The sequence below is a fragment of the Lampetra planeri genome, chromosome 47 (genome assembly GCF_965212315.1).
Source record: "Lampetra planeri chromosome 47, kcLamPlan1.2.h2, whole genome shotgun sequence".
NCBI classification, from domain to species: domain Eukaryota; kingdom Metazoa; phylum Chordata; class Hyperoartia; order Petromyzontiformes; family Petromyzontidae; genus Lampetra; species Lampetra planeri.
This window is the reverse complement of record NC_136153.1, coordinates 2,798,235-2,825,737: the sequence shown is the minus strand read 5'-3', so window position 1 is coordinate 2,825,737 and position 27,503 is coordinate 2,798,235. Positions and strand designations below refer to the sequence as shown.

The 27,503-nt window shown below is 51.9% G+C and overlaps 3 protein-coding genes across 5 annotated transcripts in view; 2 read left to right on the top strand and 1 right to left on the bottom strand.

The window, feature by feature from the left end:
* Window positions 1-1,996: 1,996 nt before the first annotated feature.
* On the top strand, window positions 1,997-5,813 carry LOC144733506 (aerolysin-like protein). 3 transcript variants are annotated; one of them, XM_078615436.1, is made up of 3 exons: window positions 1,997-2,077; window positions 3,499-3,561; window positions 4,781-5,813. In XM_078615436.1, exon 3 carries the CDS (start codon window positions 4,790-4,792, stop codon window positions 5,729-5,731), a length of 942 nt encoding a protein of 313 aa, XP_078471562.1. In that variant the 5' UTR covers window positions 1,997-2,077; window positions 3,499-3,561; window positions 4,781-4,789; the 3' UTR covers window positions 5,732-5,813. The 3 variants fall into 3 exon arrangements, with proteins under 3 accessions (XP_078471562.1, XP_078471563.1, XP_078471564.1); XM_078615437.1 differs by having other exon boundaries at window positions 1,998-2,070; XM_078615438.1 differs by lacking the exon at window positions 1,997-2,077 and adding an exon at window positions 2,695-2,778.
* Window positions 5,814-9,613: 3,800 nt separating this feature from the next.
* CCDC43 (coiled-coil domain containing 43) lies at window positions 9,614-20,519 on the bottom strand. The gene is made up of 5 exons (XM_078615433.1): window positions 19,717-20,519; window positions 14,563-14,656; window positions 12,114-12,258; window positions 10,969-11,036; window positions 9,614-9,977 (listed from the first exon to the last, which is right to left on the bottom strand). The coding sequence occupies exons 1-5, from the start codon at window positions 19,879-19,881 to the stop codon at window positions 9,790-9,792; spliced, it is 660 nt and encodes a 219-aa protein (XP_078471559.1). The 5' UTR covers window positions 19,882-20,519; the 3' UTR covers window positions 9,614-9,789.
* Window positions 20,399-27,503, top strand: part of GPATCH3 (G-patch domain containing 3) — a 12,102-nt gene continuing 4,997 nt past the window's right edge. Inside the window, exons 1-2 of the mRNA XM_078615431.1 lie at window positions 20,399-21,763; window positions 24,228-24,790. Of these exons, the coding sequence (XP_078471557.1) occupies window positions 21,223-21,763; window positions 24,228-24,790 (1,104 nt within the window). The 5' untranslated portion in view covers window positions 20,399-21,222. The remainder of the gene's footprint in view (window positions 21,764-24,227; window positions 24,791-27,503) is intronic.

Sequence of the window (27,503 nt, the reverse complement as noted above, 5' to 3'; positions counted from 1 at the left end):
GAAGTGTTCACATTTTACAGGTAGGAACAACGTTCCACACTGCCCACCAGGGATTTATTGTCTGTCTGTCTGTCGTGCATAAATAAATATATAACATAAACAGCTCTTTGATTGGTGGAGACCTACTGCCGGGTACGGAGAGGGGAGGTGCCTAAGGGAGGAGGGTCAGGCGAGGGGCCTAAGGAAGGGGGGAGTCAGGGGAGGGGCCTGAGGGAGGGGGGTCAGGGGAGGGGCCTAAGGATATGGGGGGGGGGTGCTCAGGGGAGGGGCCTATGGGAAGGGGGGTCGGGGGAGGGGCCTAAGGATATGGGGGGTGGTCAGGGGAGGGGCCTAAGGGAAGGGGGTCAGGGGAGGGGCCTAAGGGAGGGGGGAGGGGCCTAAGGGAGGTGGGGGGGCGATAGTTAAGGGGGCTGTCTGCCTGGCTACCTAAAGTCAAGTTATCTTGTATACATACAGGTAGGAACAACAGGTTCCACACTTGCCCACCAGGGATTATTTGTCTGTCGTGCACGAATGCCCTGTCCAACCAAGTTCCTACCTGCCCACTCCGAAGGAACGTGTTAAACAGGTAGGAACAGCAGTTCCTCACTGCTCACCAGGGAGTATGTGTCTGTCTGTCGTGCATAGCCCCGCCCTCGATTTGTATTTCATGGAGCGCTTCGGGCGGGCTCAGCACCACGTGACGCGCCGCCCCACGCAGCTCCTGCCGCGTGACACGGATCGCACGAATGCGCTGTCCAACCAAGTTCTGACCTGCCCACTCCGAAGGAACGTGTTCAAGGGAGACCCGGCCAGCAGACAAATCAAACCATTCCACAATTGAACAAATGAGTAAAAACAAAATATCCAGAGGCACGTTCAGTTCAATTGATAAGGCACTTATTAACAACATGAATTACAGATGGTGATGGTAGCGAGGCTAATTTGAACTTTTTCGTGTGGACCATGTTAAAGAGAGAAAAAAATTAACCCGTAAAAAAGTTTTTCACTACAAATCCTTTATATGCGTGTTCAATGGGCCACAACCCAGCCCACATTGGTCTTTGAAACGGGCGGCTAGAGTCCTCTCGTCCTCTGGCTTGAGATGGCTGCCACCTATGGGTCAGATGATTGCGTGCCACCATTAAGCAATTGGTAATTAAATATAATTTTTTTCCCTAAAAAGTGTAAAATTTAGGAAAAAAATTTTCACGAAAATAAATTGTCACACACAACGAGTCTGTGTGCAAAATGTCAGCTCGATTGGATCACGGGAAGTGGGTTAAAAAACGACCGAACGATTTACACGGTGGTCGTAAGCGCGCAAGCAAGCAAGCAAGTGAACTTAATATAAAGGATTTTTAAAAAACGTTTAAATCACTTGAGCACACAACTCAATCGACTCACGGGCCTAGTATCGGGACCGTGATTGCATTAACGAGGCGCGTGCCAGTAGCTCGGCTCATGAACGGCGTCTCGCACAATGGGCGCGCGTGCAATGAGCGAATCTTCGCTGTGATTGGCTCCCGATGATTGGCCTGCAGGGGAAGATGGGCGGAGGCACGCGCGTGTAATTCTGTCACGTGATGTGAGCTCCCTCAATGGACTCTCAACATCCTTTTTTGATGCAGTAATTTTAGCTGTGACGGTCCCACCTGACGACGGCGACTTGTGTTGCCTCCGAAACGTCGTGATTTATTATTTTATTTTATTTCCATTATTACTTTTATTAACGTTTAATTTGTATTGTTTTTACCTACGTGACTTTACCGAAAAAACCTTAGAGTATGACTCTCAACCAAACTCATTTGGGGGTCGTGATTGCGTCTATGAAGCCCTCTCGCGCGTGGCTGGGCTCGTTAACGGAGTCTCACGCAAAATAGGAACGAGTGCAGGAAGCGCCACCCATCCAATTAGTGAATCATCATACTGATTGACTCGCGATGATTGCCTTCTCCCTCCGACCCTCATGATTGGCCAGGGATGGGAAGGCAAACCCGCGTGATTGTTCCACGTGACGTGCGCTACCTCGATATAAAGGAGTGAGTAGACGGCACACCGCATCTGCTCTTCACGGGGCTGACTGCTTTTGTAAGTGGTGAGTGGGGCGAGCTACTTTGCTGTAGGATTTGCTGTAGGATTTGCTGTAGGATTTGCTGTAGGATTTGCTGTAGGATTTGCTGTAGGATTTGCTGTAGGATTTGCTGTAGGATTTGCTGTAGGATTTGCTGTAGGATTTGCTGTAGGATTTGCTGTAGGATTTGCTGTAGGATTTGCTGTAGTGCCCCTTGCCAGACCATGTTGGGTGCATGCTGGTTGTCTTTTTTTAAAAATCCTTTATATTAAGTTCGCTTACGACCGTGCAAATCTTTCGGTCGTTTTTGAACCCACTTCCCGTGATCCAATCGAGCTGACATTTTGCACAGACTCGTTGTGCGTGACACTTTATTTTCGTGAAAAATGTTTTCCTAAATATTACACTTTAGGAAAAAATGAATTATATTTAATTACCAATTGCTTAATGGTGGCAGGCAATCATCTGACCCATAGGTGGCAGCCATCTCAAGCCAGAGGACGAGAGGACTCTAGCCGCCACGCATATAAAGGATTTATAGTGAAAAACTTTGTTTTTACGGGTTAATTTTTTCATACTTTTATTTCACTTTCTGCGTTGTCGGTTTTCTTTTTTAGCTTTGAGGCTTAATGTCTTCGGAGGTACCAAGCCGAACGAGCTGACGCTTTCCACACGCACTCGCCGTGCATGACAATTCAATATTTCCTGAAGAGAACCTGTCCCAGGTCTCCTACATTTTGCTCCTTATTGCGTTTTAACATAATCCATATAACCTTCCATTTCGACATTTTATGCAAGCCAACCACTCGTTAAAGACACGAAATTTGAATAATTTTGGGGTCGAGAAGTTTTATACTGCAAATAAAAGCATTCATTGGCTTGTTAACCTAAATTCTCCCTTTCCAACATCAACAATGGGCTTGTTGTTTGAACTATATTAGCCGGGTTGATCTCCCTGTAATTTTTTAAACCATGTGTTCTGTACCTTAATCAAAGTCTCACCTGCTAAAATTCTGGCTGAATCTCTTATGTTTTAAAAATTGATTCGTAGCATTGGGCCGCACTACTTCCGTTTTATTGACCTGAAATCTGAGGGTTGTATGGCAGAAGCTGAAACCCTTTTATGTTTAAAACAGTTAATGGGAATTCTCAAATAAATTTTACTTGTCCTGCCACCTAATTTTTTTTAAAATTTAAAGGGTCTAATTTGACCCCTTTTCAAACAGTGCTGTCATAAATTTCTCCACCCTGATATGATGCAACACCTAACGACCACTGCATTATGCCTGCGTTCTAAAAAAAACCTCCGCTGTTTATTTTTTGGCCAGGATGGTTCTTGCCTGGGCGATCTGCATATGCAAACATGGTTGCCTTGGATTATAGGGTTAATCTGGTTTCCCCACACTACCTTAACCCAACTGCTTCTGTTCATATGACCCGTTTAGGTTGCCTTCAGCCAAGTCTCTGGATCCCCTATTCGAGCTTTTCATTATTCGTGGAAAGAAAAGGTATTTGTGCTACTGCAACTTGACACGTGCATCCCTCTTGCATTGCCCGACTGCATGATGGTCTACTGTGGCTGAGTGGATCGAGGGTTCTGGAAATGGGCCATACTCTATCCTTTATTCTTTGGTTCTTTCGGTTAAGTCACGTCTAAATATTAAATAATAGCATATTACGACGTTTCGATTGCAACACGAGCAATCATCAGGCATAAAAGAAATGGCAACAAAAATCTAACTAGAAAACTATAGACAGACATACAAGCAGACAGACATCACAAGGACACGCAGAGGGAGGACGTTTCTGTGACGGTGCCTTAAATATAGAGGGCGGGGGTGGAGAGAGGGAGGGGGCAGAGAAAAAATTTGCATATCAATGAGTGGACGGCAACGTGCTGCTGCAAGTAAGATGACGGCACGGCACGCAAGCTTGGAAATCAGGAGCAAGACGCACTAAAATGTTGGGAGAAATGTATGGGAATTTAGTTTTGACACTGCCACCAACGTTGCCCGCAGTTCCATGAGCACGCACGCTTGTGCTTCCAGGACTAATTGTTAATTGATCAGCGGAGAGTTCATCGTGTTGCGCACTTTTTGCTTTAGTATTGATTCTACAAATTAAAATCTAAAAACGGTAGTAATTTTGACTGATTAGGTGTTGCATACTTGCCAAAGATTTAAGACATTATTTGACAGCATGTAAAATGGCTATTGCGCACTATTTGGTGCCCACTATTTTTCAGCCCTTCCGAAGTATTTTAATGTCCAAATTTTAAGACGCGAATGGTACACTGAACTACAGTTGCTAGTGAACTGTAGTCCTGATTCTGTTTTTTAAATCCTTTATATTAAGTTCGCTTGCTTACGACCGTGCAAATCTTTCGGTCGTTTTTTAACCCACTTCCCGTGATCCAATCGAGCTGACATTTTCCACACACTCGTTGTGCGTGACGATTAATGTTCGTGAAAATTTTTCCAAAATGTTACGCTTTTTAGGACCAATATTATATTTAATTACCAATTTCTTAATGGTGCAATGCAATCATCTGACCCATAGGTGGCAGCCATCTCAAGCCAGAGGGCGAGAGGACTCTTGCCGCCACGCATATAAAGGATTTATAGTGAAAAACTTTGCTTTTACGGGTTGTACTTGTAAATGATGGTAAGGTGGGTATACTTGGCTTGAAACCATGCTTGCCATGCTTTCCCTTCCTTCTCCATCCAGGTTGACATAATGTCGTACCCACTTACGCTGCACATCATTGGAGGGCAAGGTGGAAATGCGTTCTCGTTTGATGGGAGGAGCAATGCGGCCACGCTGCAGAAGCTCTCCGTGAGCGTTGGAGGCTGGCAAGTGAGGGGTGTGGAGGTGTGGCTGACTGACGGGCGAAGGCAGAAATTCGGCACCGTGGACTCCTCTGCTCAGCAGTTTGAATTCCAGTCGGGCGAGTTCATGTCTCAGCTCTCCCTGTGGGGCAATGGGGCCGGCACGCGTCTGGGTGCCATCAAGTTCAGAACGAGCCGCAACCGCGAGTTCTTTGCCAAGATGACGGACTGGGGGCTCAAGACCGAGTACAAGATCGACGTGGGCTCCGGCATCTGCTTGGGCGTTCAGGGCCGAGCGGGGGCTGACATCGACTCCATGGGCTTCCTTTTCATCAATGCTGTCAAGTCGTCTGTGATCCAGAACATGAAGTACCCAACCATGCACCAGGTTCTGCCGAACGTGCAGATGGAGGAGATTAAAGACATGGAGTACATAAACGACACCAGCGTCGTGCAGTCTCACACCTTCGAGAGCTCCAAGACGATAACCAAAAAGTCGTCGTGGTCTACGACCAACAAGATCGAGTTCACCTTCAGCCTGACCGTCTCGGCAGGCATACCTGAGGTCGTGGAGGTGGAGACCGGGTTCAGCTTCACCTTGAGCTCTGAGACCACGCACGCGTTGGAGAACTCGGAGGAGCGGACGGAAACTCTCACGTTCCCCGTCTCGGTTCCTCCGCGCAAGACTGTCACCGTTGTCGCCAAAATCGGGCGTGCCAACATCGACCTCCCGTACACGGCCCTGCTGCGCATCACCTGCATGAACGGCGCTCTATTTGACGTTCCCCTGAGTGGCGTCTACAAGGGGCTCGCTTACACCAAAATGACCGCCCGTGCTGCTGAGAAGTAGAGCCGCGTTTTCTACCGTTTTTTTGATCGAATGTTCTGAGAATAATTGTGGCTGACTACGAATAAAAGCCTTCTGCATTGCACTTCAATTTTCTCTTTGCATGTTTGTGGTTGCATGTAAGGAATTGACATTTTTACGAGGTTCTAATGTTTATAGACACGGATATTTCACCATTTGCTGTTGGCAGGGATTTTTTTTGTAGTTACATTGAGCTTCATATTCTAAATTTGACGTTTTCGTGACTGCAAGGATCCACTCTTTGGTTCTTTTCACCGTGACTTTACTGACAGAACCAGAGTATCGAGCTTCATATCCTCCATTCTGCATTGCATGGCCATTATTGAAACGGTGGGTTAGTGGCATGGTATGTTTTACAGGTAGAAACAGGTTCCACACTTCCCACCAGGGATTATTTGTCTGTCGTGCACGATTGCGCTATCCGACCAAGTTCCTACCTGTCCACTCCGAAGGAACGTGTTTTTGAAGCACCCTGTGTATGTGTGCTCGCCACAAATGAACCACGATCGCTTACTGATCTCGTCCAGGAGCCTAGACGAGCGACTTGTGGCTGCCAGTGGTCACCGCATCGCGTGGCGCTTCCAGATGCGCTTCGGCGGCCGTCTGGAACGCTCTTCCTTCCGATGTTAGGAAGCCACTGGAGCTATGCACTTTTAAATAATCTACATTTTACAAACTAATTTCTTTAATGTCGAGTTTTTTGTGTGTGTTAGTTTGTCCTTTCCCCGCATCCACGATGAGCACGGTTGGCTACGTACGGTGCAAAAGAAGTTCAAAATACATGTGGGGCATGGCCAGGCGTATGAACGCCTCCGTATCGATTAAAAAAAGAACTAATCGTATCGATTTCCGGCACGTGAATCGAGTGTTTGCGTTTGTTGACAAAGTACGCGTGAGAAATCCGCCGCTCATGATGCGTTCAGGCATTACTGTAAACGACAAAACAGTATACAGATCTTCTTGGTTCTTTCGGTAAAGTCACGTAGAAGGGAAGTAATAAAATAATAAAACATAACAAAATAATTCTCACGACGTTTCGGCCACAACGCAAGCAGCCGTCCTCGGGTGAAGACCAGGTCTGTCGGGAAGACAGCGTTATTCAGACGCTGTCTCCCCGACAGACCTGGTCTTCAGCTGAGGACGGATGCTTGCGTTGTGGCTGAAACGTCGTGAGAATTATTTTATGTTTTATTTATATTATTTTATTACTTCCCTTCTACGTGACTTTACCGAAAGAACCAAGAAGATGAATCCCTGCAGTCACGAAAGCTTTAAATCAGTATACAGATGTTACACGCTGGAGACAAGAAGCATTTACGTAACGATTCCCTACATCAGTGTACAGCGTTTTTTCTGCAATATTTTGCTGTCTTTTCTTGGATTTTCTGTTTGCACTCAGTCACATATTCACTTTAAGATGTTTTATTGTTCATGTTTTTTGTTTGTTGCGGTTGCACCCGATTCAAGAGCCGAATGGCTCACAGTGCTATACCTAATACATGAACTTGATTCGCTTGGCTAAGACCGCGACGGAACGGCAGCCAAAGAGGGAATGTGCCAGAGGGCGTCCACCTCCGAAGATGGAGCGATGCGATTGGCGATTACGCAACAGGGAAGCGGGATGGATGGTGGGAGGAGCACTGGAGCTTGAGGTGGCGACGGCTCGCGGAGGCTTTCATCCAGCAGTGGAGAGACCAGTGTTCTTCATCGGGGCCTTGAGTGCGGCCCCCGACAACACAGAGTGAAAACAACCCCAATCATCTTCTTGGTTCTTTCGGTAAAGTCACGTAGAAGGGAATTCTCACGACGTTTCGGCCACAACGCAAGCAGCCGTCCTCAGGTGAAGAATGTATGGAATCCCACCCCGTAGCGGCGGTTAAATTTCGATTCAAAGCTTTCGTGACTGCAGGGATTCATCGTCTTGGTTCTTTCGGTAAAGTCACGTAGAAGGGAATTCTCACGACGTTTCGGCCACAACGCAAGCAGCCGTCCTCAGGTGAAGAATGTATGGAATCCCACCCCGTAGCGGCGGTTAAATTTCGATTCAAAGCTTTCGTGACTGCAGGGATTCATCTTCTTGGTTCTTTCGGTAAAGTTACGTAGAAGGGAATTCTCACGACGTTTCGGCCACAATGCAAGCAGCCGTCCTCAGGTGAACCAAGAAGATGAATCCCTGCGGTCACGAAAACTTAAAATCGAAATTTAACCCCCATCATCATCGTGCTGCTGTCAAACTCCCAATCGTCTCAAGCGTGTCGGCCCTCACACCGATATCTTCTCGACGAAAGTGGCCCCCCTCTGGAAATAATTAGTGAACGCTGGGATAGACCATGGCCCATGTTCATTTATCTGCTGGTTTCTTCGGGCATAACACCTGGTATTGTGCATGGTGGTGGTTAACCTTACACGCTCTATCCAGGCTCAACTCTGCTTCGCTTCCATGGCCTGCCAAACGCTGGATAAATTGGCCACAGGAATTCTCTGTGCACAGTCCAAAGCGTCTCAATGCAGAATCAGTGTGACCAAATAGGAACTTAATTCTCTCCACCGATGGGGGGTATGGTATTCATGAGACCATTTGTAAACACTCGTGCCTCGCAGCAAGGTGGGCCTGGGTTCGAATCTCAGCTCCGACGCCTCCGTGTGGAGTTAGGGCTACTCATGTTCTGCAGTGTGGGTTGTGTTAATGTGGAGTTTGTATCTGCAGTGTAGCGGTCAGCGCGCTGCGCTACGAACCCGGTGACCCGAGTTCAATTGCCGCTCACGGCCAACACCAATTTTCTGAACCGGTCTTGGGCCTCCCCTAGGTCGCCTCAGCCTCAAATAAGTACCTGGTGCGGTGTGTAAACAGCATCACTGGAAATAACACGGCGGCTGGGCATGGTGCCAGCCACCCACCCCCTCGTGTGCCGTGCCGGCCTTCATAGGTGCTCGCTAACAGCACTTGCTCCAACAGTCTCTAAAGGCTACATTGGAGATCTTTGGCTTTGGATGGTCTCTGCCTGTTCTTCATGGGTTTCCTCCGGGTTCTCCCATAGCTAAAAGAAATCCCCACACAATGTCACCAGTATTGACAAAGCTGCCGCATGCTTAAAAATTACCTGAACATTTCACAATTGGGATCACACACAGCAGCAGCAGTGGCATCGCCCCCCTACTGCATAAACTTAGCAAGACCCTCCTGAACAAGTCTTGAGACTCACAGCTTTGCGGGGTAAAGCGTAGTAGTAGCAGCAATAATAATACAACAGCCCACTCCACCTTTTCAGAATGTCAAGTAAAAAAATCAGTCATCTCTGGCTCAAATAAGCAGTCATCGGCGCCCATCCCCTGCTTACAGCCCCGAGCAGAAACTCCACATCCCATCAGCGGCTGCAGGAGTCTGTGCGACAACCACTGCCGACAACAAAGCGATGCTCATTTTTATCGAACCTCGGAGGGGTTGGATGATGAGCCAAGGAAACCCCCCCGCCAATCAGGATTCGAACTCGCAACCTCACGCCGCCTGCTCCACGGCCACGTGGCCGGTTTGTGGACGGGGAAAGCAGTGGCGCGTCTCGCTCGCTCGGCCGGCCACAACCACACAGCCACAAAACCAGTCACACACACAGTCACACAAACACACACAACCACACAGCCACACAGACACAGTCACACAACCACACAGTCACACAAACACACAGTCACACAGACACACACCACACAGCCACACAACCACACAGCCACACAACCACACAGCCGCACAGCCGCACAGCCACACAACCCCTCAGCCACTCAACCACACAGCCACACAACCACACAGCCACACAGCCACACAGCCACACAACAACCGCGCCGCACAACCGCAGCGAGGTTACCAAAGCAAATAATTAAGTCCGTTTATTGCCGATCGCCGAAAAAAGAAGCCACACGGGGGACGCGGGCACGGCGCCGGTGCGGCCGAGATCGTCCCCGACCCCCACGCCGCCCGGTCCGGTCGCCACCCCCCTCGCACCCCCCCCCCCACCACCCCCCACCACCCCACCACCCCCGCTCTCTCATCATCGCCGTCGCTCGACCTTCTGGGCCTTCTTGCGCTTCTCGTCCTTCTTCTCCTGCTTCTGCACCTTGTCCTTCTCCCGCTGCGTCTTGTCCTGCTCCTTCTTGCGCTGAGAGTCCTCGCGCGCCTGCTCGCGCTGCAGACGCTGCTTCTCCGCCACCGTCTCCGCGTTCGTGTTGCGGAACAGAGCTGCGCGCACGGCCGCGTGTTAAGCAATGCAACCGGATAGCGCCGGGCCGGCGATTGACGGGGACACGGGAACTCCCGTAGAAGATCACCCGATGCCAACGTCATCCAACATCATTCATTCGTTCGTCACGCATAGTCAGCGAAGGAGCGTTGCGTCAAACGTGCGACCTCTTGCGTTACGCAATCCATGGAGAGCGTTGCACGATTTTTTGCCGAGCGCTCTCGATTTGTTGCTTAACAAATGGGGTTGCGATGGATTGGTTTGCAGCCTCTCTGCCAATAATCCACTGCTGGATGAGGGCCTCCCCTCCCCACAGCGTGCTCGTCATGGGGGGTTACTGGACCATGCTGCACCATGCCGGTCAGTGCGGGAGCAGAAGCGTTTGGCAGTAGAGTGCATTGATGACTGTGCTTTGCTGATGAGTCCCAATGAGGCTGAAACCAGTCTACAGTCGTCTTCATTTCACTGCTGCTACCCGATGTAGGGATGAGCCACACATGGCCACACATTCAGTTATTTTGAGCTGGTGGTCTGGACAAGGCTGAGAGCTGTCGTACAAATGATGCTGCACACCCTTTGCTTTTAAATCTCGACATGGGGAGCATAGAAATCACAGCGCAATAGATTTTGACACACTGCCTTCTGTAGCCCATCACGTAGCGCGACCACCGCAGCAGCCTATAACACCTGTTATTCACGGCAGCCGTCCAGCCAAGCAGGGCCCAGTCTCTATCACTCGCACGGTTAGGATAGTGCCACCAATTCTTGCGGAGGTACATTAACATTTCACAACGCACACACACGCATCGGCGTGCATCACCGCAACGTACAAAGCTCCCAGGCCTTACCCAGACCCCCAGCTCAACAGAACCGAATGCGTGGCCTTGTCATCGTGTAGACCCACCGATCCCCAAGGAACATCTACGACATCTGCGACATCCGACGGGCTGAGCGCGCTGATCGGTGCCCCGTGGTGGAGTGCAAGGATACATTTGCTCTTGTCCGTCACTCCCGCGGGCTTGGCTGCCGTGGCTCCTTCCGGCTCCTCGCTCTCCTCAGTGCGGCGAGTAAAGGAGTTACCGTCACTGAGGGCACAACGACAAAGATCGCCCCACCCCCCCACACCCCCACGTAGCCTTAACAGGCTTTAAGAGACAGTGCTGCGAGTAGCAACCATGTATGTGTGTTGAACTTCGTTCGCACCGTATGTGGCCAAACTACGAAGGCCGGCACGGTCAGCACCATGCCTGGTCACCTTCTTCTCCCTCGTGGCGATGTTTACACACCGCACCAGGTACTCATTTGAGGCGGAGTCAACCTAGGGGAGGCCCAGGACCGGTACAGATAATCGTTACCGAGTGTTGGCCATGAGCGGGAATGTAACCCGAGTCGCCGGGTTTTGTAGCGCAGCGCACGAACCGCTACGACACTTCTCCCAACATTGGCGCATACACACACACAATGTACATACGTACACACATGTACACACGTACACACGTACACACACATGTACACACATACACACACACATGTACACACACATGTACACACGTACACACACACACGTACACACACGTACACACGTACACACGTACACACACACATGTACACACATACACACACTCACGTACACACGTACACACACTCACGTACACACGTACACACACTCATGTACACACGTACACACACATGTACACACGTACACACACGTGACACTGTGGGGTACATTCTCCTGCACGGGCACGCACAGCGAGATGGGAAGCGTCAAAAGACTCGGGGCGTGGGGTTCCACGTTAGGGTTCCAAACTAAACTCTCAACTATTTTTACTTCACCAGGTTAGGCCCAGTCAGCTACGTAGCTCTTTTTCAGAAGCGACCTGGCCACAAATGATAGCTCAACGAAGTGGCTTGTCATCACGTTAAAATTCATAGCAGCCAAATACTCTAAGCACACGATGTTGATTCTAAATACGGAGAAAAAATCCAGAGGTCCCCAGAAAAAAATCCACGCGACCACGGAGAGAGAAAGAGAGAACACGCAAACTCCACATGCAGGTGGCATCAGGGTCGGGGTTGAACCCACGACCTCCTGTATACCAGACGAGGTGGTTAGTACTTCTCGCGAGTGAGGATATTCCTGGGCCTCCTCCACGGTGGCGTACTGCGCCAGCAGCGCTTCCTTGCGCTGGCGCTCCTCGCGCGTCACCTCACGGGGTGCCACCACCAGCTGGGCCTGCTGCTCGATCATGCTGGCCAGGACTTGCACCTCGTCCCGCGAGCCTGTCTCACACGCACGCACGCAGACGTGTTACATATACAACCGCCTACACGCCGAAGACCCGCCCATACTGGACATCTGTGAAAGAAAAAGCTTCATAGATCATCGGATTCCTCCAGTCTAAAGAAAGATTCTGATTCTGAAAGGCCCCCCCCCCCCCGAAAGCCTGAACAAACTTTTGGGGCAAGTGCTGTAAGCGGGTAGCACCAATGACGGCGGCACGGTACACGAGGGAGCGGGTGGCCAGCACCGCGCCCAGCCACCTTTTTAAATCCTTTATATTAAGTTCACTTGCTTGCGTGCTTACGACCGTGCAAATCTTTCGGTCGTTTTTAACCCACTTCCCGTGATCCAATCGAGCTGACATTTTGCACACAGACTCGTTGTGCGTGACAATTTATTTTCGTGAATTTTTTTCCAAAATTTTCCACTTTTTAGGAATTTTTTTTTTTCATATTTAATTTAAAATACCAATGTGATAAAAATGAAACTCTTACTCAAGAAAAACAGAAATGAATAATAAAATAAAACCGATGCCACGCATATAAAGGATTCATAGTGAAAAACTTAGTTTTTACGGGTTAATTTTTTCACCTTCTCCTCCCCGATTGGTGATGTTTATACACCGGAAGAAGGTTCTCATTTACGGCCGAGTCAAACTAGGGAAGGCCCATGACCAGTTGGGACACATTACCATCACGCCTCACGTGCGTTTCGTGTCAGAGATGGCTTGAGAAATTTCAAGATTTTGTAATTTAAAGAACAATTCGGATCTTTACCGGACCGTTACGTAGCGATTTGAAATATCTTTGCGCTGACCATCGTGACGTCAACGGGTGCCATGTGACACCACTTTCGGTGGGGGGCCAAAGCATGGAAAGTGATGCCCTATTAGCGACGTCACTTCCACCCATTCTTTTTGTTGTTGAGCACCCGGAACTCGGTACCTAGGCGAGATTCATCTTCTTGGTTCTTTCGGTAAAGTCACAGAGACAGCGTCTCCCCGACAGACCTGGTCTTCACCTGAGGACGGCTGCTTGCGTTGTGGCCGAAACGTCGTGAGAATTATTTTATTATGTTTTATTTGTATTATTTCCCTTCTACGTGACTTTACCGAAAAAACCAAGAAAATGAATCCCTGCAGTCACGAAAGCTTTAAATCGAAATTCTAGGCGAGATTGTCGCGTTTTTTTGGGATAATCTGAGAATTGGGAACATCCCGATACCCGGTTCTGGCATAGCTACAACGCTTTGTGTTTAACGCGATATGACGAAATGTATAAATGGTGATGTGTTAGCTCTGTCCGCCTGTCTGTTACGTGGGGGGGGGGGGAGGGATGGGGGAGGTGGAGATGGGGGGACACGAAAACTCTCAGATTAAAACCCAACACTTCAGGCAAGTTACACATTATAACAAGAAATTCATACTTGAGTCCGATCCATACAAGGGCTCATGGAGGCATGAGGCAGGAGTGAGCATTGACAACTGTACCGTAGCGGTGGGTCCTCATTTTTATTATACGTTCATTTACCCAGGAAAGCCTCACAGAGTCTCAAGACTATTTGTCAGGAGGATCCTGCCAAGTTTTCGCAATTGGGGAGCGATGCTGCTGAAGCCGTGTGATCCCAATTGAGAAATTTGCAGGTGATTTTTCAGCATTGGATTGTTTTGGCCAATATCGGTTAAATTGTCTGGTCATTTTCGTTGCTACGGTAGGAAACTGGGAACTCTAAGGAAACATACAAGCTCCACACGGACTCCACCTGAGTCAGGAATCGAACCCAGGTGCTTCTTGCTGTAAGGCGCTAGTGTCACCACTGTGCAACCCTAATGAGAAGGAAACCGGTCTCCACTTTTTCAACCCTCCAATTCAGTGGCCTCAACTTCAAAACGTCGCAACATTCAGCTCGTGAGCTGGTGGTCGAGATAAGGCTAAGATAATTTTACACTTGCAATGTGATCACATGACATGCACGAAACGCCTGATGGGGGTCAAGCCTTGGTGCTATTTGCGAGCAGCACACCGTGACTCGCTCGCCTACACGCTCGCCCACTCAACCACCTGATCGACCGCTCAACCACCCGCTCGCCCGCTCAACCACCCGCTCGCCCGCTCAACCACCCGCTCGCTCAACCACCTGCTCGAACGCTCAACCACCCGCTCGCCCGCTCAACCACCTGCTCGCCCATCCACTCGTTGACTCAAAATGACCACCCAAGAGAAAATGGCCCATGTCGATCAAAGGGTTATAGCACAAAACGTGGAGACACGCAAACAAGAGCGGCACTGCAAATCTGCGTTTACCATTGAGGAGTCGCCGTTTCTCTTTGGAAAGGTGTTCCATCTCCCTCCACTTTCTCAGGATCTCCCTGCAAATCGAGTCCAGCGAGTCTTCCTCCTGTGAACGGTGAGTACGTGTGGCGCACAGAACGTTTAGAGGTAGCGATGGGCGCGCCCTCGCAGCGACGCAGAGCTGCTGCCACGTGGCACCATACGCTGCCCGTCGCAACCGATTTTACATTTCACGCCTCTGCAACTGTTACCGCGGGAGGATGGTCTACGTCAGTGGTCGGCAAACCTGCAGCCCCGGAGCCGCATGCGGCTCTTGAAGGGCTGCTTTGTGACGTCCTTTATTAAGGACCACCGTCTCATTGTTCAAATCCATTGCGGCTCATGAAATATTGAGGTTTTTACTGAATTCGACAAAAAATGGCTCTTGTTATTTCGGTTGCAGACTCCTGGTCTGTATATTCTGTTTATATGTACGATTTAATTAGCTATCTACTTTATTCATCTCTGTGGGACTGGGAGTGATGTTCGTTGTATACATACAAACGTGTATGTTATAGATTTACAATGTATGCAAGTAACTGTGTATGCTATGTATGTGTGTGGGAGAGTGGCTGTGTGGGGCCTTACCATCAACCCCACCAAAACTAAGCACCTGCCTGGGTATTTTGTACCATCGGACACTCAACCCCCACAAATCCCAATCGGTGATGGGGCAGTAGTGGAGAGAGTGGAGAGTTTCCCATACCTGGGCAGTAGGTAGCTGTTTGGGCATGCCACCGCATGCCCAAACAGCTTTTGTTCGGCCGGATCGAGGGGGCTAAACGGGCGCGGCACGGGCTAGAGAAGAGATGGAGTGATGTGGTACAGGAGGACGTGGAGCTGAGTGGACTTGCCGATGACTGGTACCAGCGGTGTCAAGATCGGCTCTGTGGAGGAGGCTCGTGAAGGACGCTACTGGGCAGTTGGAGGCAGTCGCCCTCCAGCAATAACGGAAGGCGGAGGAGCGACGCTCACAACAACGAGCGGAGCGCCGGGTGGCTAAAGCACAGCAAGCTGGCACAGTAGGGAGCACAGGTGGTGCATCAGCCAGCCATCTCGGTCATTCGACCCGTGGGTCTGCCCCGTGACCTCCTGCCAGCGGGCGTTCGACACTTCACGTGGCCTCAAGGTGCACATGGCCTGGCACAAGCGTCATGGTGACGTCACCGCCACTTAGTGGCGAATGGCGGTTGTTGTTGTGTGTGGATGTTCAGGGTGTTAGTGGGAGGGTAATTGAGTGGGTGAGTGTGTCATGGTTAGTGCGCTGCAAACCCGGCGCCCCAAGTTCAATTCCCGCTCAAGGCCAACACCAGTGACAATTATCTGAACCTGTCCTGAGCCTCCCCTAATTTGACACAGTCTCAATCAAGTACCTGGTGTGGAGTGTAAACACTGCCACTGGAAAGACAAAGGCGGTCGGGCGTGGTTCTGGCCACCCACCCCGTCGTGTACTGTGCCAGCCTTCATAGGTTCTCGCTAACAGCACTTGCCCCAAACATCTACTAAGGTTATATGGGGGACCTTTGTCTTTGACAAGTCATGAAGTGAGTGCTGTTAACAGACGATGTCCCATTTCAAGGGCCTATCCAGCTGAAATATATTAAATTAGAACCATTCCTCTCAACCTAGGCCCAGTGCCTGACCTTGCCGTGTTCATGTGAATCATGTTTTACTCTACTCAGTCAAATTAGCCCTGTTCCACCACGACTCGGTATCCCACAATCATCAAATAACAACACACACAGCGCTTTGTGTCAATCAACTGCTGGATGAGGGCCTCTCCATGCCATAGTTGTTTGACCACACTTCACCACGGTTGGGTCAGTGCGGGTTTGGCGGGGGGGGGGGTGCACAGATGCGGTGGCATAGAAGTGCAGCACACTGATGGATGTTACTGCACTGCCCGCCATGCAGTCCCCAATTTATCCCGTGGGACTTTCGCAAACAATATGATTCACAATAAAGTTATTTTGGGTTAGATCGAGTATATTTTACATGATCCAACTCAAGAGCCCTAGCTCTCCAAACTCGCAAGCATTATCCAGACTCAAACCCTGCTTAGCTTCCGCGATCTGCTGAGACTGGCGGGCGATTTGGTCACAGAGCAAGAGTTTTCGATTTAAAGCTTTCGTGACTGCAGGGATTCATATTCTTGGTTCTTTCGGTAGTCACGTAGAAGGGAAATAAAAAAATAAAACAATGAAATTCTTACGACGTTTCGATTGCAACACAAGCAATCATCATCAGGTGTGAAAACCACAGCAAAAAAAATGTATGATGATTGTATTGCAATCGAAACGTCGTGAGAATTTTATTGTTTGATTTTTATTATTTTACGCCATTGGAACCTCATTTGCCAGTAAAAAATATGATTAATAGTTTTTTTACCCTTTTATCTGGCAACAAAACTGACACCTTTTTTTTTAGTGCGCCTTTTGGCGTCATCTGGTCCAACACCATGTGAGACTAGGCTCTAAGGAAAGCTGTCTCTGGTGTGGACCAATCAACTTCAAGGACAGTGCATACATTATCAGAGTTATGTTTGCATTATGACTGCAGGTATTGTGGTCTACGCAAACATGACTCCTTGTAACAAAAAAGGTGTCAGTTTTGTTGCCAGATAGAAGGGTAAAAAACTATTATTTTTTTTTAAGCGCTGTTGTGGCCCTGCTCAACTCCGTGGGGGGGGGGAGTAAGCTGGAGTGGGTGGGTGTCTGCTGCGCTATCTTTAGCGGGCACTGTCGTTGCCCCGTTCTGTTATCGGTCGCCCGTGTCCGAGGCTCTAGCAGCTGCAACTAAAAATAAAAAGCCACCGATGTATTCTTGGCCTCTGAGCGCAAGGGCAGTCTGCTGTGCTTCAATATTGCAATGGCAGTCGTACCACCGTCACGGTCATCATCAGCAGCAGTAGCAGCAGCAGTTAGGGTCAATTCACTGCTGGATGAAGGGCTCCATCGCCACGGTCCCACGAGAGCGATTCACCCAGCACCCGTACCACGAGCAGACCCCCCCCTCCAGTAGACGATTAGCGCAGCTAATAAGCACAGCACGTTGATTCAAGTGGTAACGCCTAGCAAGGGGGGCCTGGGTTCTATTCCCCACTCGGCTACATTTTCTACGTGGAGTTTGTAAGCTCTCGCTCTTCCCCTGTTCTGCATAGTTTTTCTCCTGGTTCTCCTCATATAGCTTAAACTATTTTATTTTACCAGGTAAGGCCCACTGAGCTATGTAGCTCTTTTTCAGAAGCGACCTGGCCACAAATGAGTGGCTTTTGTGGACATTTAAAGCAGCCAAATACGTTAAACGCGTGATGCCGATTCTGAATGTGGAGGAGATAAACCGGAGCACCCGGAGAAAAATCCACGTGAGCACGGGGGGAGACACGCAAACTCGAAATATACAGCAGCAGCAGGCGTCAGGGTCGGGATCGAACCCACGACCTCCTGTATACCAGGCGAGGTAGTTGACATCTCCTAGCCACCGTGGCACCCACATGCACGCACGCAATGTAAACTGGTATGAGCCAAAACATTCCAATGCTGGAAAAATACCTGCAAATTCCTCAGTTGGGATCACAAGCAGCACCATCAGCAGCAGCAATATCGCTGCCTGTGTTGCCAAACACTCGAGACGCAGAATGAGGTGACACCTCATTGGTGTACGGTGTTTTTTCTGCAATATTTTGCTGTCTTTTCTTGGATTTTCTGTTTGCACTCAGTCACATATTCACTTTAAGATGATTTTGTTCATGTTTTTGTTTTTTGTTTGTTGCGGTTGCACCCGATTCAAGAGCCGAATGGCTCACAGGGCTATATACCTAATAAATGAACTTTAACACCAATGCCCCAATATATTGCTATAAAATAGATTCCTGTTGATATGATTGTGGTTATGGTTATTACTTGATTAATCCCTAATCTCTGCCATTACATACAATGAAACAAGAAATGGTAAAAAAGTAAAAACAGAGCAATGTAAGACAACACACTATTAGACATTATTGTAAAAAATAAATAAAAAGTCAATCCCATGTGTTAGTGAACTTTTTAATATATTAGGCAGGTAATGAGTTTTATGATTTAGATTTTTTTCTGGGGGGGGGGGGGACCCCCTAAAAGATTTGGTCCCCCCCAATGTTGATTCCATGGCTAAGTCCTTGTGTTACACCGTAGACACACCGTGACCGCCACACACGTCGCATGCACGCCGTTTAGAAGCGAGAGAGACCTCCCATGAGATGCACATCATCATCTGTATTGTTATTTGCGATTGTTTACCCAGCAAAGCCGGTCTCTCAAGCGGGGTTTCTGCCAAGTTTGCACAGCAGACGAGGCGATGATTGCTGATGCTGCGACTTCCAACCGAGTCATTTGCGGTTTAAAATCTTTCAAATCCAGCACAGTGGCCTACCAATTACACTGGTCAACACACCTTTTCTGGCATAAGGTATTCCAAAGATTTAAAGGTAATTCTGGGGTGCTGATTCCAAATCTGGCATCAGTTTTTGTCTATCACATCAGGTTTTTGAGATATCAAAGATTGCATTTTCAATAAAAACTGCAGAAGAAAAATATTAAATAAATGTGGATATCTACATAAAATGATATTATAAACACACTATCCTAAAAATACAGCACCATATTTTAACACTAAAGCAGTCACTGACTCGCAACAACTTGCAATCATAAGTGACGGAGTTAATTTCGGGTAAAATCAATGAAAATGGGGTATGCCGATAGCATAAAAACGAGTTGTTATAAAGCAAATCTGAGATCAGATTTGGAATCAGCACCCTGAAATTAGTTTAGAACAGCTGCAAAAGGCCAGGCCGGAAAGAAATGATTTTTTTTGTTGTTGACCAGTGTAATTTTCGATTTAAAGCTTTCGTGACTGCAGGGATTCATCTTCTTGGTTCTTTCGGTAAAGTCACGTAGAAGGGAAATAATAAAAATAAAACACAATATAAAAAATAAAACATTATTTTATTATGTTTAATTTTTAAAATTTTATTATTTAAAAGAAAACATTATTTTATTATGAATTTTTTTTTTCTTTTATTCTTTTCCTTCTACGTGACTTTACCGAAAGAACCAAGAAGACAACCGGTGTAATCTTTAAAGCCCTTACCGCCACGACTGCGGACAGCACGGCCCGCATGGCGTCCTCCTTCTCCTCGTCCGGGTCGTCCTCCTCTGCCAGGATGCCCGCGAGGTAGGTCCCGTACACCTCGGCGTCCACCTGCATCGCCTCCAGGCGCCTGCTCAGCCACGGCGCGAAGTCAAACTCCGCCATCGAGTCGCGGCGTATGGAGCTCCTCGCTGACGACGACGACGAAGTGGCCAGGGGTCCTCCTCCTCGTCTTGACACAGCCCCAAGTCGTCCCCTAGTCGTCTCCCGCGTGAGGAGGGCTGCGGCTGCTGGAAGATGACGTTGGTGGTGGTGGCGGTGGTGATGGTTGTGGTGGTGGTGGCGGTGATGATGGTTGTGGTGATGATGGTTGTGGTGGTGTTGGTGCCGTCCTCGGTGTGGCGAGGCTGGGACACGACGACACACGACACCGCCACGTGCGTGGAGGGATCGAGCGACTCGGCCGAGGCGGCCTGGACTCGTGACGGAGAGCGCCGAGAGTGGAGACGGAGGGGAGAGCGCCGAGAGTGTGAGGGGAGACGGAGGGGAGAGTGGGAGGAGAGAGTGTGAGGGGAGAGCGCTGAGAGTGTGAGTGGAGACGGAGGGGAGAGCGCTGAGAGTGTGAGGGGAGACGGAGGGGAGAGTGGGAGGAGAGAGTGTGAGGGGAGAGCGCTGAGAGTGTGAGTGGAGACGGAGGGGAGAGCGCTGAGAGTGGGAGGAGAGTGTGAGGGGAGACGGAGGGGAGAGTGGGAGGAGAGAGCCGCAAGATGGAGGCGGCGTCGTGGTCGCTGACGCGAGCGAGGTGGTCAGAGGTCAGGGGGCGGCGGGGTTGAGCCAAGCGGCGGCTCTCTCTCTCTCTCGCCCCCCTCTCTCTCTCGCCTCCTCTCTCCACCACCATCCACCCACCACCCACCGGCATCTCCTCGTCGTCACAGCATCGCGGTGCGGGCACCCGAGCCGTCACAACGTTGCCACAAAAAAATTCCCCTCACAACATTTGGCGGGGTTTAAAAAAAAAAGTTAGTGCATAAAAGCAACAACAAACATACTTCGTGCATAGGTATGTTCGCGTAATAAATTGAGGCGACTTTTGTTGTGAAAGATTGGGATATTTGCGCATGGTGGTATTTTAAAGAAAAAACGTGAAGGTAATGCGCAGTGGCGTGCCGCAGTTCACGTGAATTCGCACTTCGCAATTCGCTGGCTGTGACGGTCCCACCTGATGACGGAGACTTGTGTTGCCTCCGAAACGTCGTGATTTTTGTTTTTATTTTACTTTCTACGTGACTTTACCGAAAAAACCTAAGAAGATGATTCCTTGCAGTCACGAAAGCTTCAAATCTAGAATCGCTTCTTGCGTTTGAGCCCCAAGAGGCCCCGTAGCGCCACCCCCACCGCACGGCCGTCCCCCCCACCACTGATCGCGATGACGTCACGCCCGGCCGTCCCCCCCACCACTGATCGCGATGACGTCACGCCCGGCCGTCCCCCCCACCACTGATCGCGATGACGTCACCCACAGCCACAATGGCGGCCTCCACGGTTGGCGACGGCTCCGCTTTGGTCGTCATCGCCAACATCCCCGGCGCGTTTCGCGCCGCGGACCTCAGGAACTACTTCTCCCAGCTCGTGGAGAGCGGCGCCTTCCACTGCTTCCACTACCGACACCGGCCCGAGCGCGCCGAGCGGAGGCCGTGCGGGGAGACGGAGGCGAGCGGAGACGCCGAGGGGACACAGGGTCCGGGGGTACAGGGCCCCGGGAGCTCGGCCAGGACTGGGGATGACGGAGCCGGGACTCGGGGCTCGGTAGAGGGACCGGGGCCACCGGCTGAGGGAGGGAGACCCGGGACTGGGACCCTGGCCACGACTCCCGGGACACGCCGCCGCTCGGGCTGCTGCTGCTGCGTGGTTCGCGTGCGCGCGGGGAGGCTCGGGGAGCTCCTGGCCTCCTACTCGGGCCGCCACTGGGTGGACGCGGCCGGGGACCCCGTCCCCTCGCGCTGCCTCGTGCGCAGAGTGCGCGGGGCCCCAGAGGCCGAGTGCGGAGGTGAGCGGGTGTGAGGGGGTGAGAGGGGGTGAGAGAGGGTGAGAGTGAGAGAGGGTGAGGCGGTGAGAGGGTGAGGGGGTGTGAGGGGAGGGTGAGGGGGTGTGAGGGGGTGAGAGAGGGTGAGGCGGTGAGAGGGTGAGGGTGTGAGGGGGGGTGTGAGGGGGGGTGTGAGGGGTGTGAGAGGGTGAGGGGGTGTGAGAGGGTGAGGCGGTGAGAGGGTGAGGGAGGGTGAGGGGGTGTGAGGGGGGGTGAGAGAGGGTGAGAGGGGGGGGTGAGGGGGTGTGAGGGGGTGAGAGAGGGTGAGAGGGGGGGGGGGGTGAGAGGGTGAGGGGGTGTGAGGGGGTGAGAGAGGGGTGAGGGGGGTGTGAGAGGGTGAGAGGGGTGAGGGGGGGTGTGAGAGGGTGAGGGGGGGTGTGAGAGGGTGAGGGGGTGAGAGGGTGAGGGGGTGTGAGAGGGTGAGGGGGTGAGAGGGTGAGGGGGTGTGAGAGGGTGATGGGGTGTGAGAGGGTGAGGCGGTGAGAGGGTGAGGGAGGGTGAGGGGGTGTGAGGGGGTGTGAGGGGGGTGAGAGAGGGTGTGAGGGGGGGTGAGGGGGTGTGAGAGAGGGTGTGAGAGGGTGAGGCGGTGAGAGGGTGAGGGGGTGTGAGGTGGGGGTGAGAGGGGTGTGAGAGGGTGAGGGGGTGTGAGGGGGGTGAGAGGGTGAGAGAGGGTCAGGCGGTGAGAGGGTGATGGGGTGTGATGGGGTGTGAGGGGGGGTGAGAGGGGTGTGAGAGGGTGAGGGGGTGTGAGAGGGTGAGGCGGTGAGAGGGTGAGGGAGGGTGAGGGGGTGTGAGGGGGTGTGAGGGGGGTGAGAGAGGGTGAGAGGGGGGGTGAGAGGGGGGGTGAGAGGGTGAGGGGGTGTGAGGGGGTGAGAGAGGGGTGAGGGGGGGTGTGAGAGGGTGAGAGGGTGAGGGGGGGTGTGAGAGGGTGAGAGGGTGAGGGGGGGTGTGAGAGGGTGAGAGGGTGAGGGGGTGTGAGAGGGTGATGGGGTGTGAGAGGGTGAGGCGGCGAGAGGGTGAGGGAGGGTGAGGGGGTGTGAGGGGGTGTGAGGGGGTGTGAGGGGGGTGAGAGGGTGAGGGGGTGTGAGGGGGTGTGAGGGGGTGTGAGGGGGTGTGAGGGGGTGAGAGAGGGGTGAGAGAGGGGTGAGGGGGGGTGTGAGAGGGTGAAGGGGTGTGAGAGGGTGAGGGGTGTGAAAGGGGTGTGAGAGGGTTAGGGGGCGTGAGAGGGTGAGAGAGGGGTGAGAGGGTGAGGGGGTGTGAGAGGGTGAGGGGGTGTGAGAGGGTGAGGGGGTGTGAGAGGATGAGGGGGCGTGAGAGGGTGAGAGAGGGTGAGGGGTGTGAGAGGGTGAGGGGGTGTGAGAGGGTGAGGGGGTGTGAGGGGGTGAGAGGGTGAGGTGGTGTGAGGGGGGGTGAGGTGGTTTGAGAGGATGAACGGGGTGTGAGGGAGTTCAGAATCATGATTTATGCTGGAGGAATTCGATGAGGTATAAAGCTCTTTCACAGATGTCCGGTAGGGGTGGGTCAGAGCAGGGGGATGTGCCAGGTGAGGAAGTGAGAGGATAAGGGTGTGATTAGGTGAAGTGACAGAGTGAGGGATTGTGAGATTGTGAGAAGTGGAACGTGTGAGGTGAGACCGCGTAGTGAGGGAGAGGAGTGAGACTGATTATCTGAGAGGGTCGGGGTGGAAGGGAGGTAGTGAGAGATGAGTGGACGTGACGGTGGGGGAGAGTGATTAGCACGGTTGACTACATATGGTGGACAAAAGTACAAAGAGAAGGTGAAAAAAGCTGATGTGAGATAGTGAAGGGGTGAGGGTGAGATCGTGTGGGTGACGGAGGTCAGTCCTTTGTTATGTAGACTAGCCGTGGTCTCAAGCCGCACCTTACCATAATAATAAAAGTGGGCCGGTCCTGGCCCATCCCCCCCCCCTCAACCAGTATATATACGGGGTAGTATCTCTTGGAATCTCTCATTTACTTGATACAGCAAGCGTGCTGTGACGGTTCCACCTGAAGACGGAAGCTTGTGTTGCCTCCGAAATGTCGTGATTTTAATTTTATTTTAATTTTACTTTTATTAATTTTGATTTTTTACCTACATGACTTTACCGAAAAAACCTAAGAATATAAATAGGGAGTGAGAGGTTGAGTTGACAAGGAGATGGTGAGGGGGTGAGGTGAGAAAGTAAAGGGGTGAGGCTGTGGGAAGAGGGAGCAGAAGAGAGGTTGAAAGTGAGAGTTGAGGCAATAAAGAGGTGAGGGAAGGTGAGGTGTTTAAGCACAGGGTAAAGTGATGGGGAGTGAGATCTTGTAGAATAACGTCATTGATGCAGAGTCTGGCTATGGCACGCACGATGCATTTCCCTGTACAGTCTTCTCTGCTTCTCTCTGCTTCTCTCCACGTGCGTCCGTCCTCCTCGATATCACAGCCTCGAAATCGTCGCTCTTCCCCTACGCCGCTCACCGCCGGCGCCAGGGTGCCGCGCCCGCCGAGGTGACTGGCAGCGACCTCCTCCTCCTGCCCGAGCTCAACCCCCCATCCCTCATGCCCCAGGGCAACGTTGGCACGCCCTTGGGCACCTTCCTGCAGCTGATCCGCTCGTGCCGCCTGCCGCCCCGCATCATCACCCGCCTGGGCCTCTCCTTCCCCAAGACGGGCTCGTCCCGTCGCTACGGCAACGTGCCGTACAGTTACGCGCTCGGCAGGACGGTGCGTGTGGCCGACAGCGTGCTCACGGGAACCGGGGCCGAGATCGCGCCAGGCGGTGTGACGCTACCGCCGCCATCCCCGTCGTCGCGGCTCCAGGGAGAGCGGACGGGAGAGTCGCAGCAGGGAGAGTCGCAGCAGGGAGAGCGGCGTGGGAGCGAAGCCGGTGGCCGTACAGGGAAGGAGAGGAGGGGAGGACGGAGCCTGCGGAGGAGAAAGACGGAGCTGCCGAGTGAAGATGAGGAGCCTGAAGAAGATGAGGAGGAGGAGTCGCACTCGGACGATGTGAGGAGGGTTCTGCGTGTGCCTGACGTGTGCGTGACGTGTGCGTGACGTGTGCGTGACGTGTGCCTGACGTGTGCCTGACGTGTGCGTGACGTGTGCGTGACGTGTGCCTGACGTGTGCGTGACGTGTGCGTGACGTGTGCGTGACGTGTGCGTGACGTGTGCGTGTAAAGCTTTGTGGGGTTATTAACACGCAGACCCGGCGTCTCTCACAATTGCAAATGTGCACTTCGTGATGGATTGCAACCACAATGTAGTGATTCATGTGATCTCGGAGAATATTGCTTGTGTAATTGTAATTTTAATTGACCCCAGGTGTGTGGGTGAGTGGGATGGTATGGATGGGCAGTACGGGGTAGCAGAGGTGTGGACTCGAGTCATGTGACTTGGACTCGAGTCAGACTCGAGTCATTAATTTGATGACTTGCGACTCGACTTGGACTTGCATAACAATGACTTTGTCCCACCTATGAGATGTGGACTCGAGTCATGTGACTTGGACTCGAGTCAGACTCGAGTCATGAATTTGATGACTTGCGACTCGACTTGGACTTGCATGACAATGACTTTGTCCCACCTCTGCGGGGTAGTATGGGTGGCGGGCGTGTTGTGACCTGCAGTGTGGTTGTTGAACAGTGTGGATGAGACAGAGAGTCCTCCACATGGTGTGTGTACATACACGTATGGATGCGTGTCTGTGTATCTCGATTTGGGGAGCGGCGGTGTGCGTGCTCACTGCTGTGTGAGAGGGTGAGGGGGTGTGAGGGGGTGTGAGAGGGTGAGGGGTGTGAGGGGGTGTGAGAGGGTGTGAGAGGGTGTGAGGGGGTGTGGGGGTGTGAGGGTGAGGGGGTGTGAGGGTGAGGGGGTGTGAGGGGGTGTGAGAGGGTGTGAGAGGGTGAGGGGGTGAGGGGAGGGGGTGTGAGGGGGTGAGAGGGTGAGGGGGTGTGAGGGTGAGGGGGTGTGAGGGGGTGTGAGGGTGTGTGAGGGTGAGGGGGTGTGAGAGGGTGAAAGGGTGAGAGAGGGTGAGGGGGTGGGGGGTGTGAGAGGGTGTGAGAGGGTGAGGGGGTGTGAGGGGGCGAGGGGGGGTGTGAGAGGGTGAGGGGGTGTGAGGGGGTGAGGGGTGTGAGGGGGCGAGGGGGGGTGTGAGAGGGTGAGGGGGTGTGAGGGGGTGAGGGGTGTGAGGGGTGTGAGGGGGTGTGAGGATGACCGGAGTTTGCGTGCAGCTCCTTGACGGGGTGGGGGTGGTGGGTGATCTTTGTCTTGTGGGGGTGGTGGGTGATCTTTGTCTTGTGGGGGTGGTGGGTGATCTTTGTCTTGTGGGGGTGGTGGGTGATCTTTGTCTTGTGGGGGTGGTGGGTGATCTTTGTCTTGTGGGGGTGGTGGGTGATCTTTGTCTTGTGGGGGTGGTGGGTGATCTTTGTCTTGTGGGGGTGGTGGGTGATCTTTGTCTTGTGGGGGTGGTGGGTGATCTTTGTCTTGTGGGGGTGGTGGGTGATCTTTGTCTTGTGGGGGTGGTGGGTGATCTTTGTCTTGTGGGGGTGGTGGGTGATCTTTGTCTTGTGGGGGTGGTGGGTGATCTTTGTCTTGTGGGGGTGGTGGGTGATCTTTGTCTTGTGGGGGTGGTGGGTGATCTTTGTCTTGTGGGGGTGGTGGGTGATCTTTGTCTTGTGGGGGTGGTGGGTGATCTTTGTCTTGTGGGGGTGGTGGGTGATCTTTGTCTTGTGGGGGTGGTGGGTGATCTTTGTCTTGTGGGGGTGGTGGGTGATCTTTGTCTTGTGGGGGTGGTGGGTGATCTTTGTCTTGTGGGGGTGGTGGGTGATCTTTGTCTTGTGGGGGTGGTGGGTGATCTTTGTCTTGTGGGGGTGGTGGGTGATCTTTGTCTTGTGGGGGTGGTGGGTGATCTTTGTCTTGTGGGGGTGGTGGGTGATCTTTGTCTTGTGGGGGTGGTGGGTGATCTTTGTCTTGTGGGGGTGGTGGGTGATCTTTGTCTTGTGGGGGTGGTGGGTGATCTTTGTCTTGTGGGGGTGGTGGGTGATCTTTGTCTTGTGGGGGTGGTGGGTGATCTTTGTCTTGTGGGGGTGGTGGGTGATCTTTGTCTTGTGGGGGTGGTGGGTGATCTTTGTCTTGTGGGGGTGGTGGGTGATCTTTGTCTTGTGGGGGTGGTGGGTGATCTTTGTCTTGTGGGGGTGGTGGGTGATCTTTGTCTTGTGGGGGTGGTGGGTGATCTTTGTCTTGTGGGGGTGGTGGGTGATCTTTGTCTTGTGGGGGTGGTGGGTGATCTTTGTCTTGTGGGGGTGGTGGGTGATCTTTGTCTTGTGGGGGTGGTGGGTGATCTTTGTCTTGTGGGGGTGGTGGGTGATCTTTGTCTTGTGGGGGTGGTGGGTGATCTTTGTCTTGTGGGGGTGGTGGGTGATCTTTGTCTTGTGGGGGTGGTGGGTGATCTTTGTCTTGTGGGGGTGGTGGGTGATCTTTGTCTTGTGGGGGTGGTGGGTGATCTTTGTCTTGTGGGGGTGGTGGGTGATCTTTGTCTTGTGGGGGTGGTGGGTGATCTTTGTCTTGTGGGGGTGGTGGGTGATCTTTGTCTTGTGGGGGTGGTGGATGATCTTTGTCTTGTGGGGGTGGTGGGTGATCTTTGTCTTGTGGGGGTGGTGGGTGATCTTTGTCTTGTGGGGGTGGTGGGTGATCTTTGTCTTGTGGGGGTGGTGGGTGATCT

Coding starts and splice junctions, on each gene's coding strand:
- CCDC43 (XM_078615433.1), bottom strand. CDS start 19,881: ATGGCGGAGTTTGACTTCGCGCCGTGGCTGAGCAGGCGCCTGGAGGCG. Junction 11,037..12,113: donor ACCGTGGAGGAGGCCCAGGA/ATATCCTCACTC, acceptor TACTCGCCGCAC/TGAGGAGAGCGAGGAGCCGG. Junction 9,978..10,968: donor AGTGACGGACAAGAGCAAAT/GTATCCTTGCAC, acceptor CCGTGCGCGCAG/CTCTGTTCCGCAACACGAAC.
- LOC144733506 (XM_078615436.1), top strand. CDS start 4,790: ATGTCGTACCCACTTACGCTGCACATCATTGGAGGGCAAGGTGGAAAT.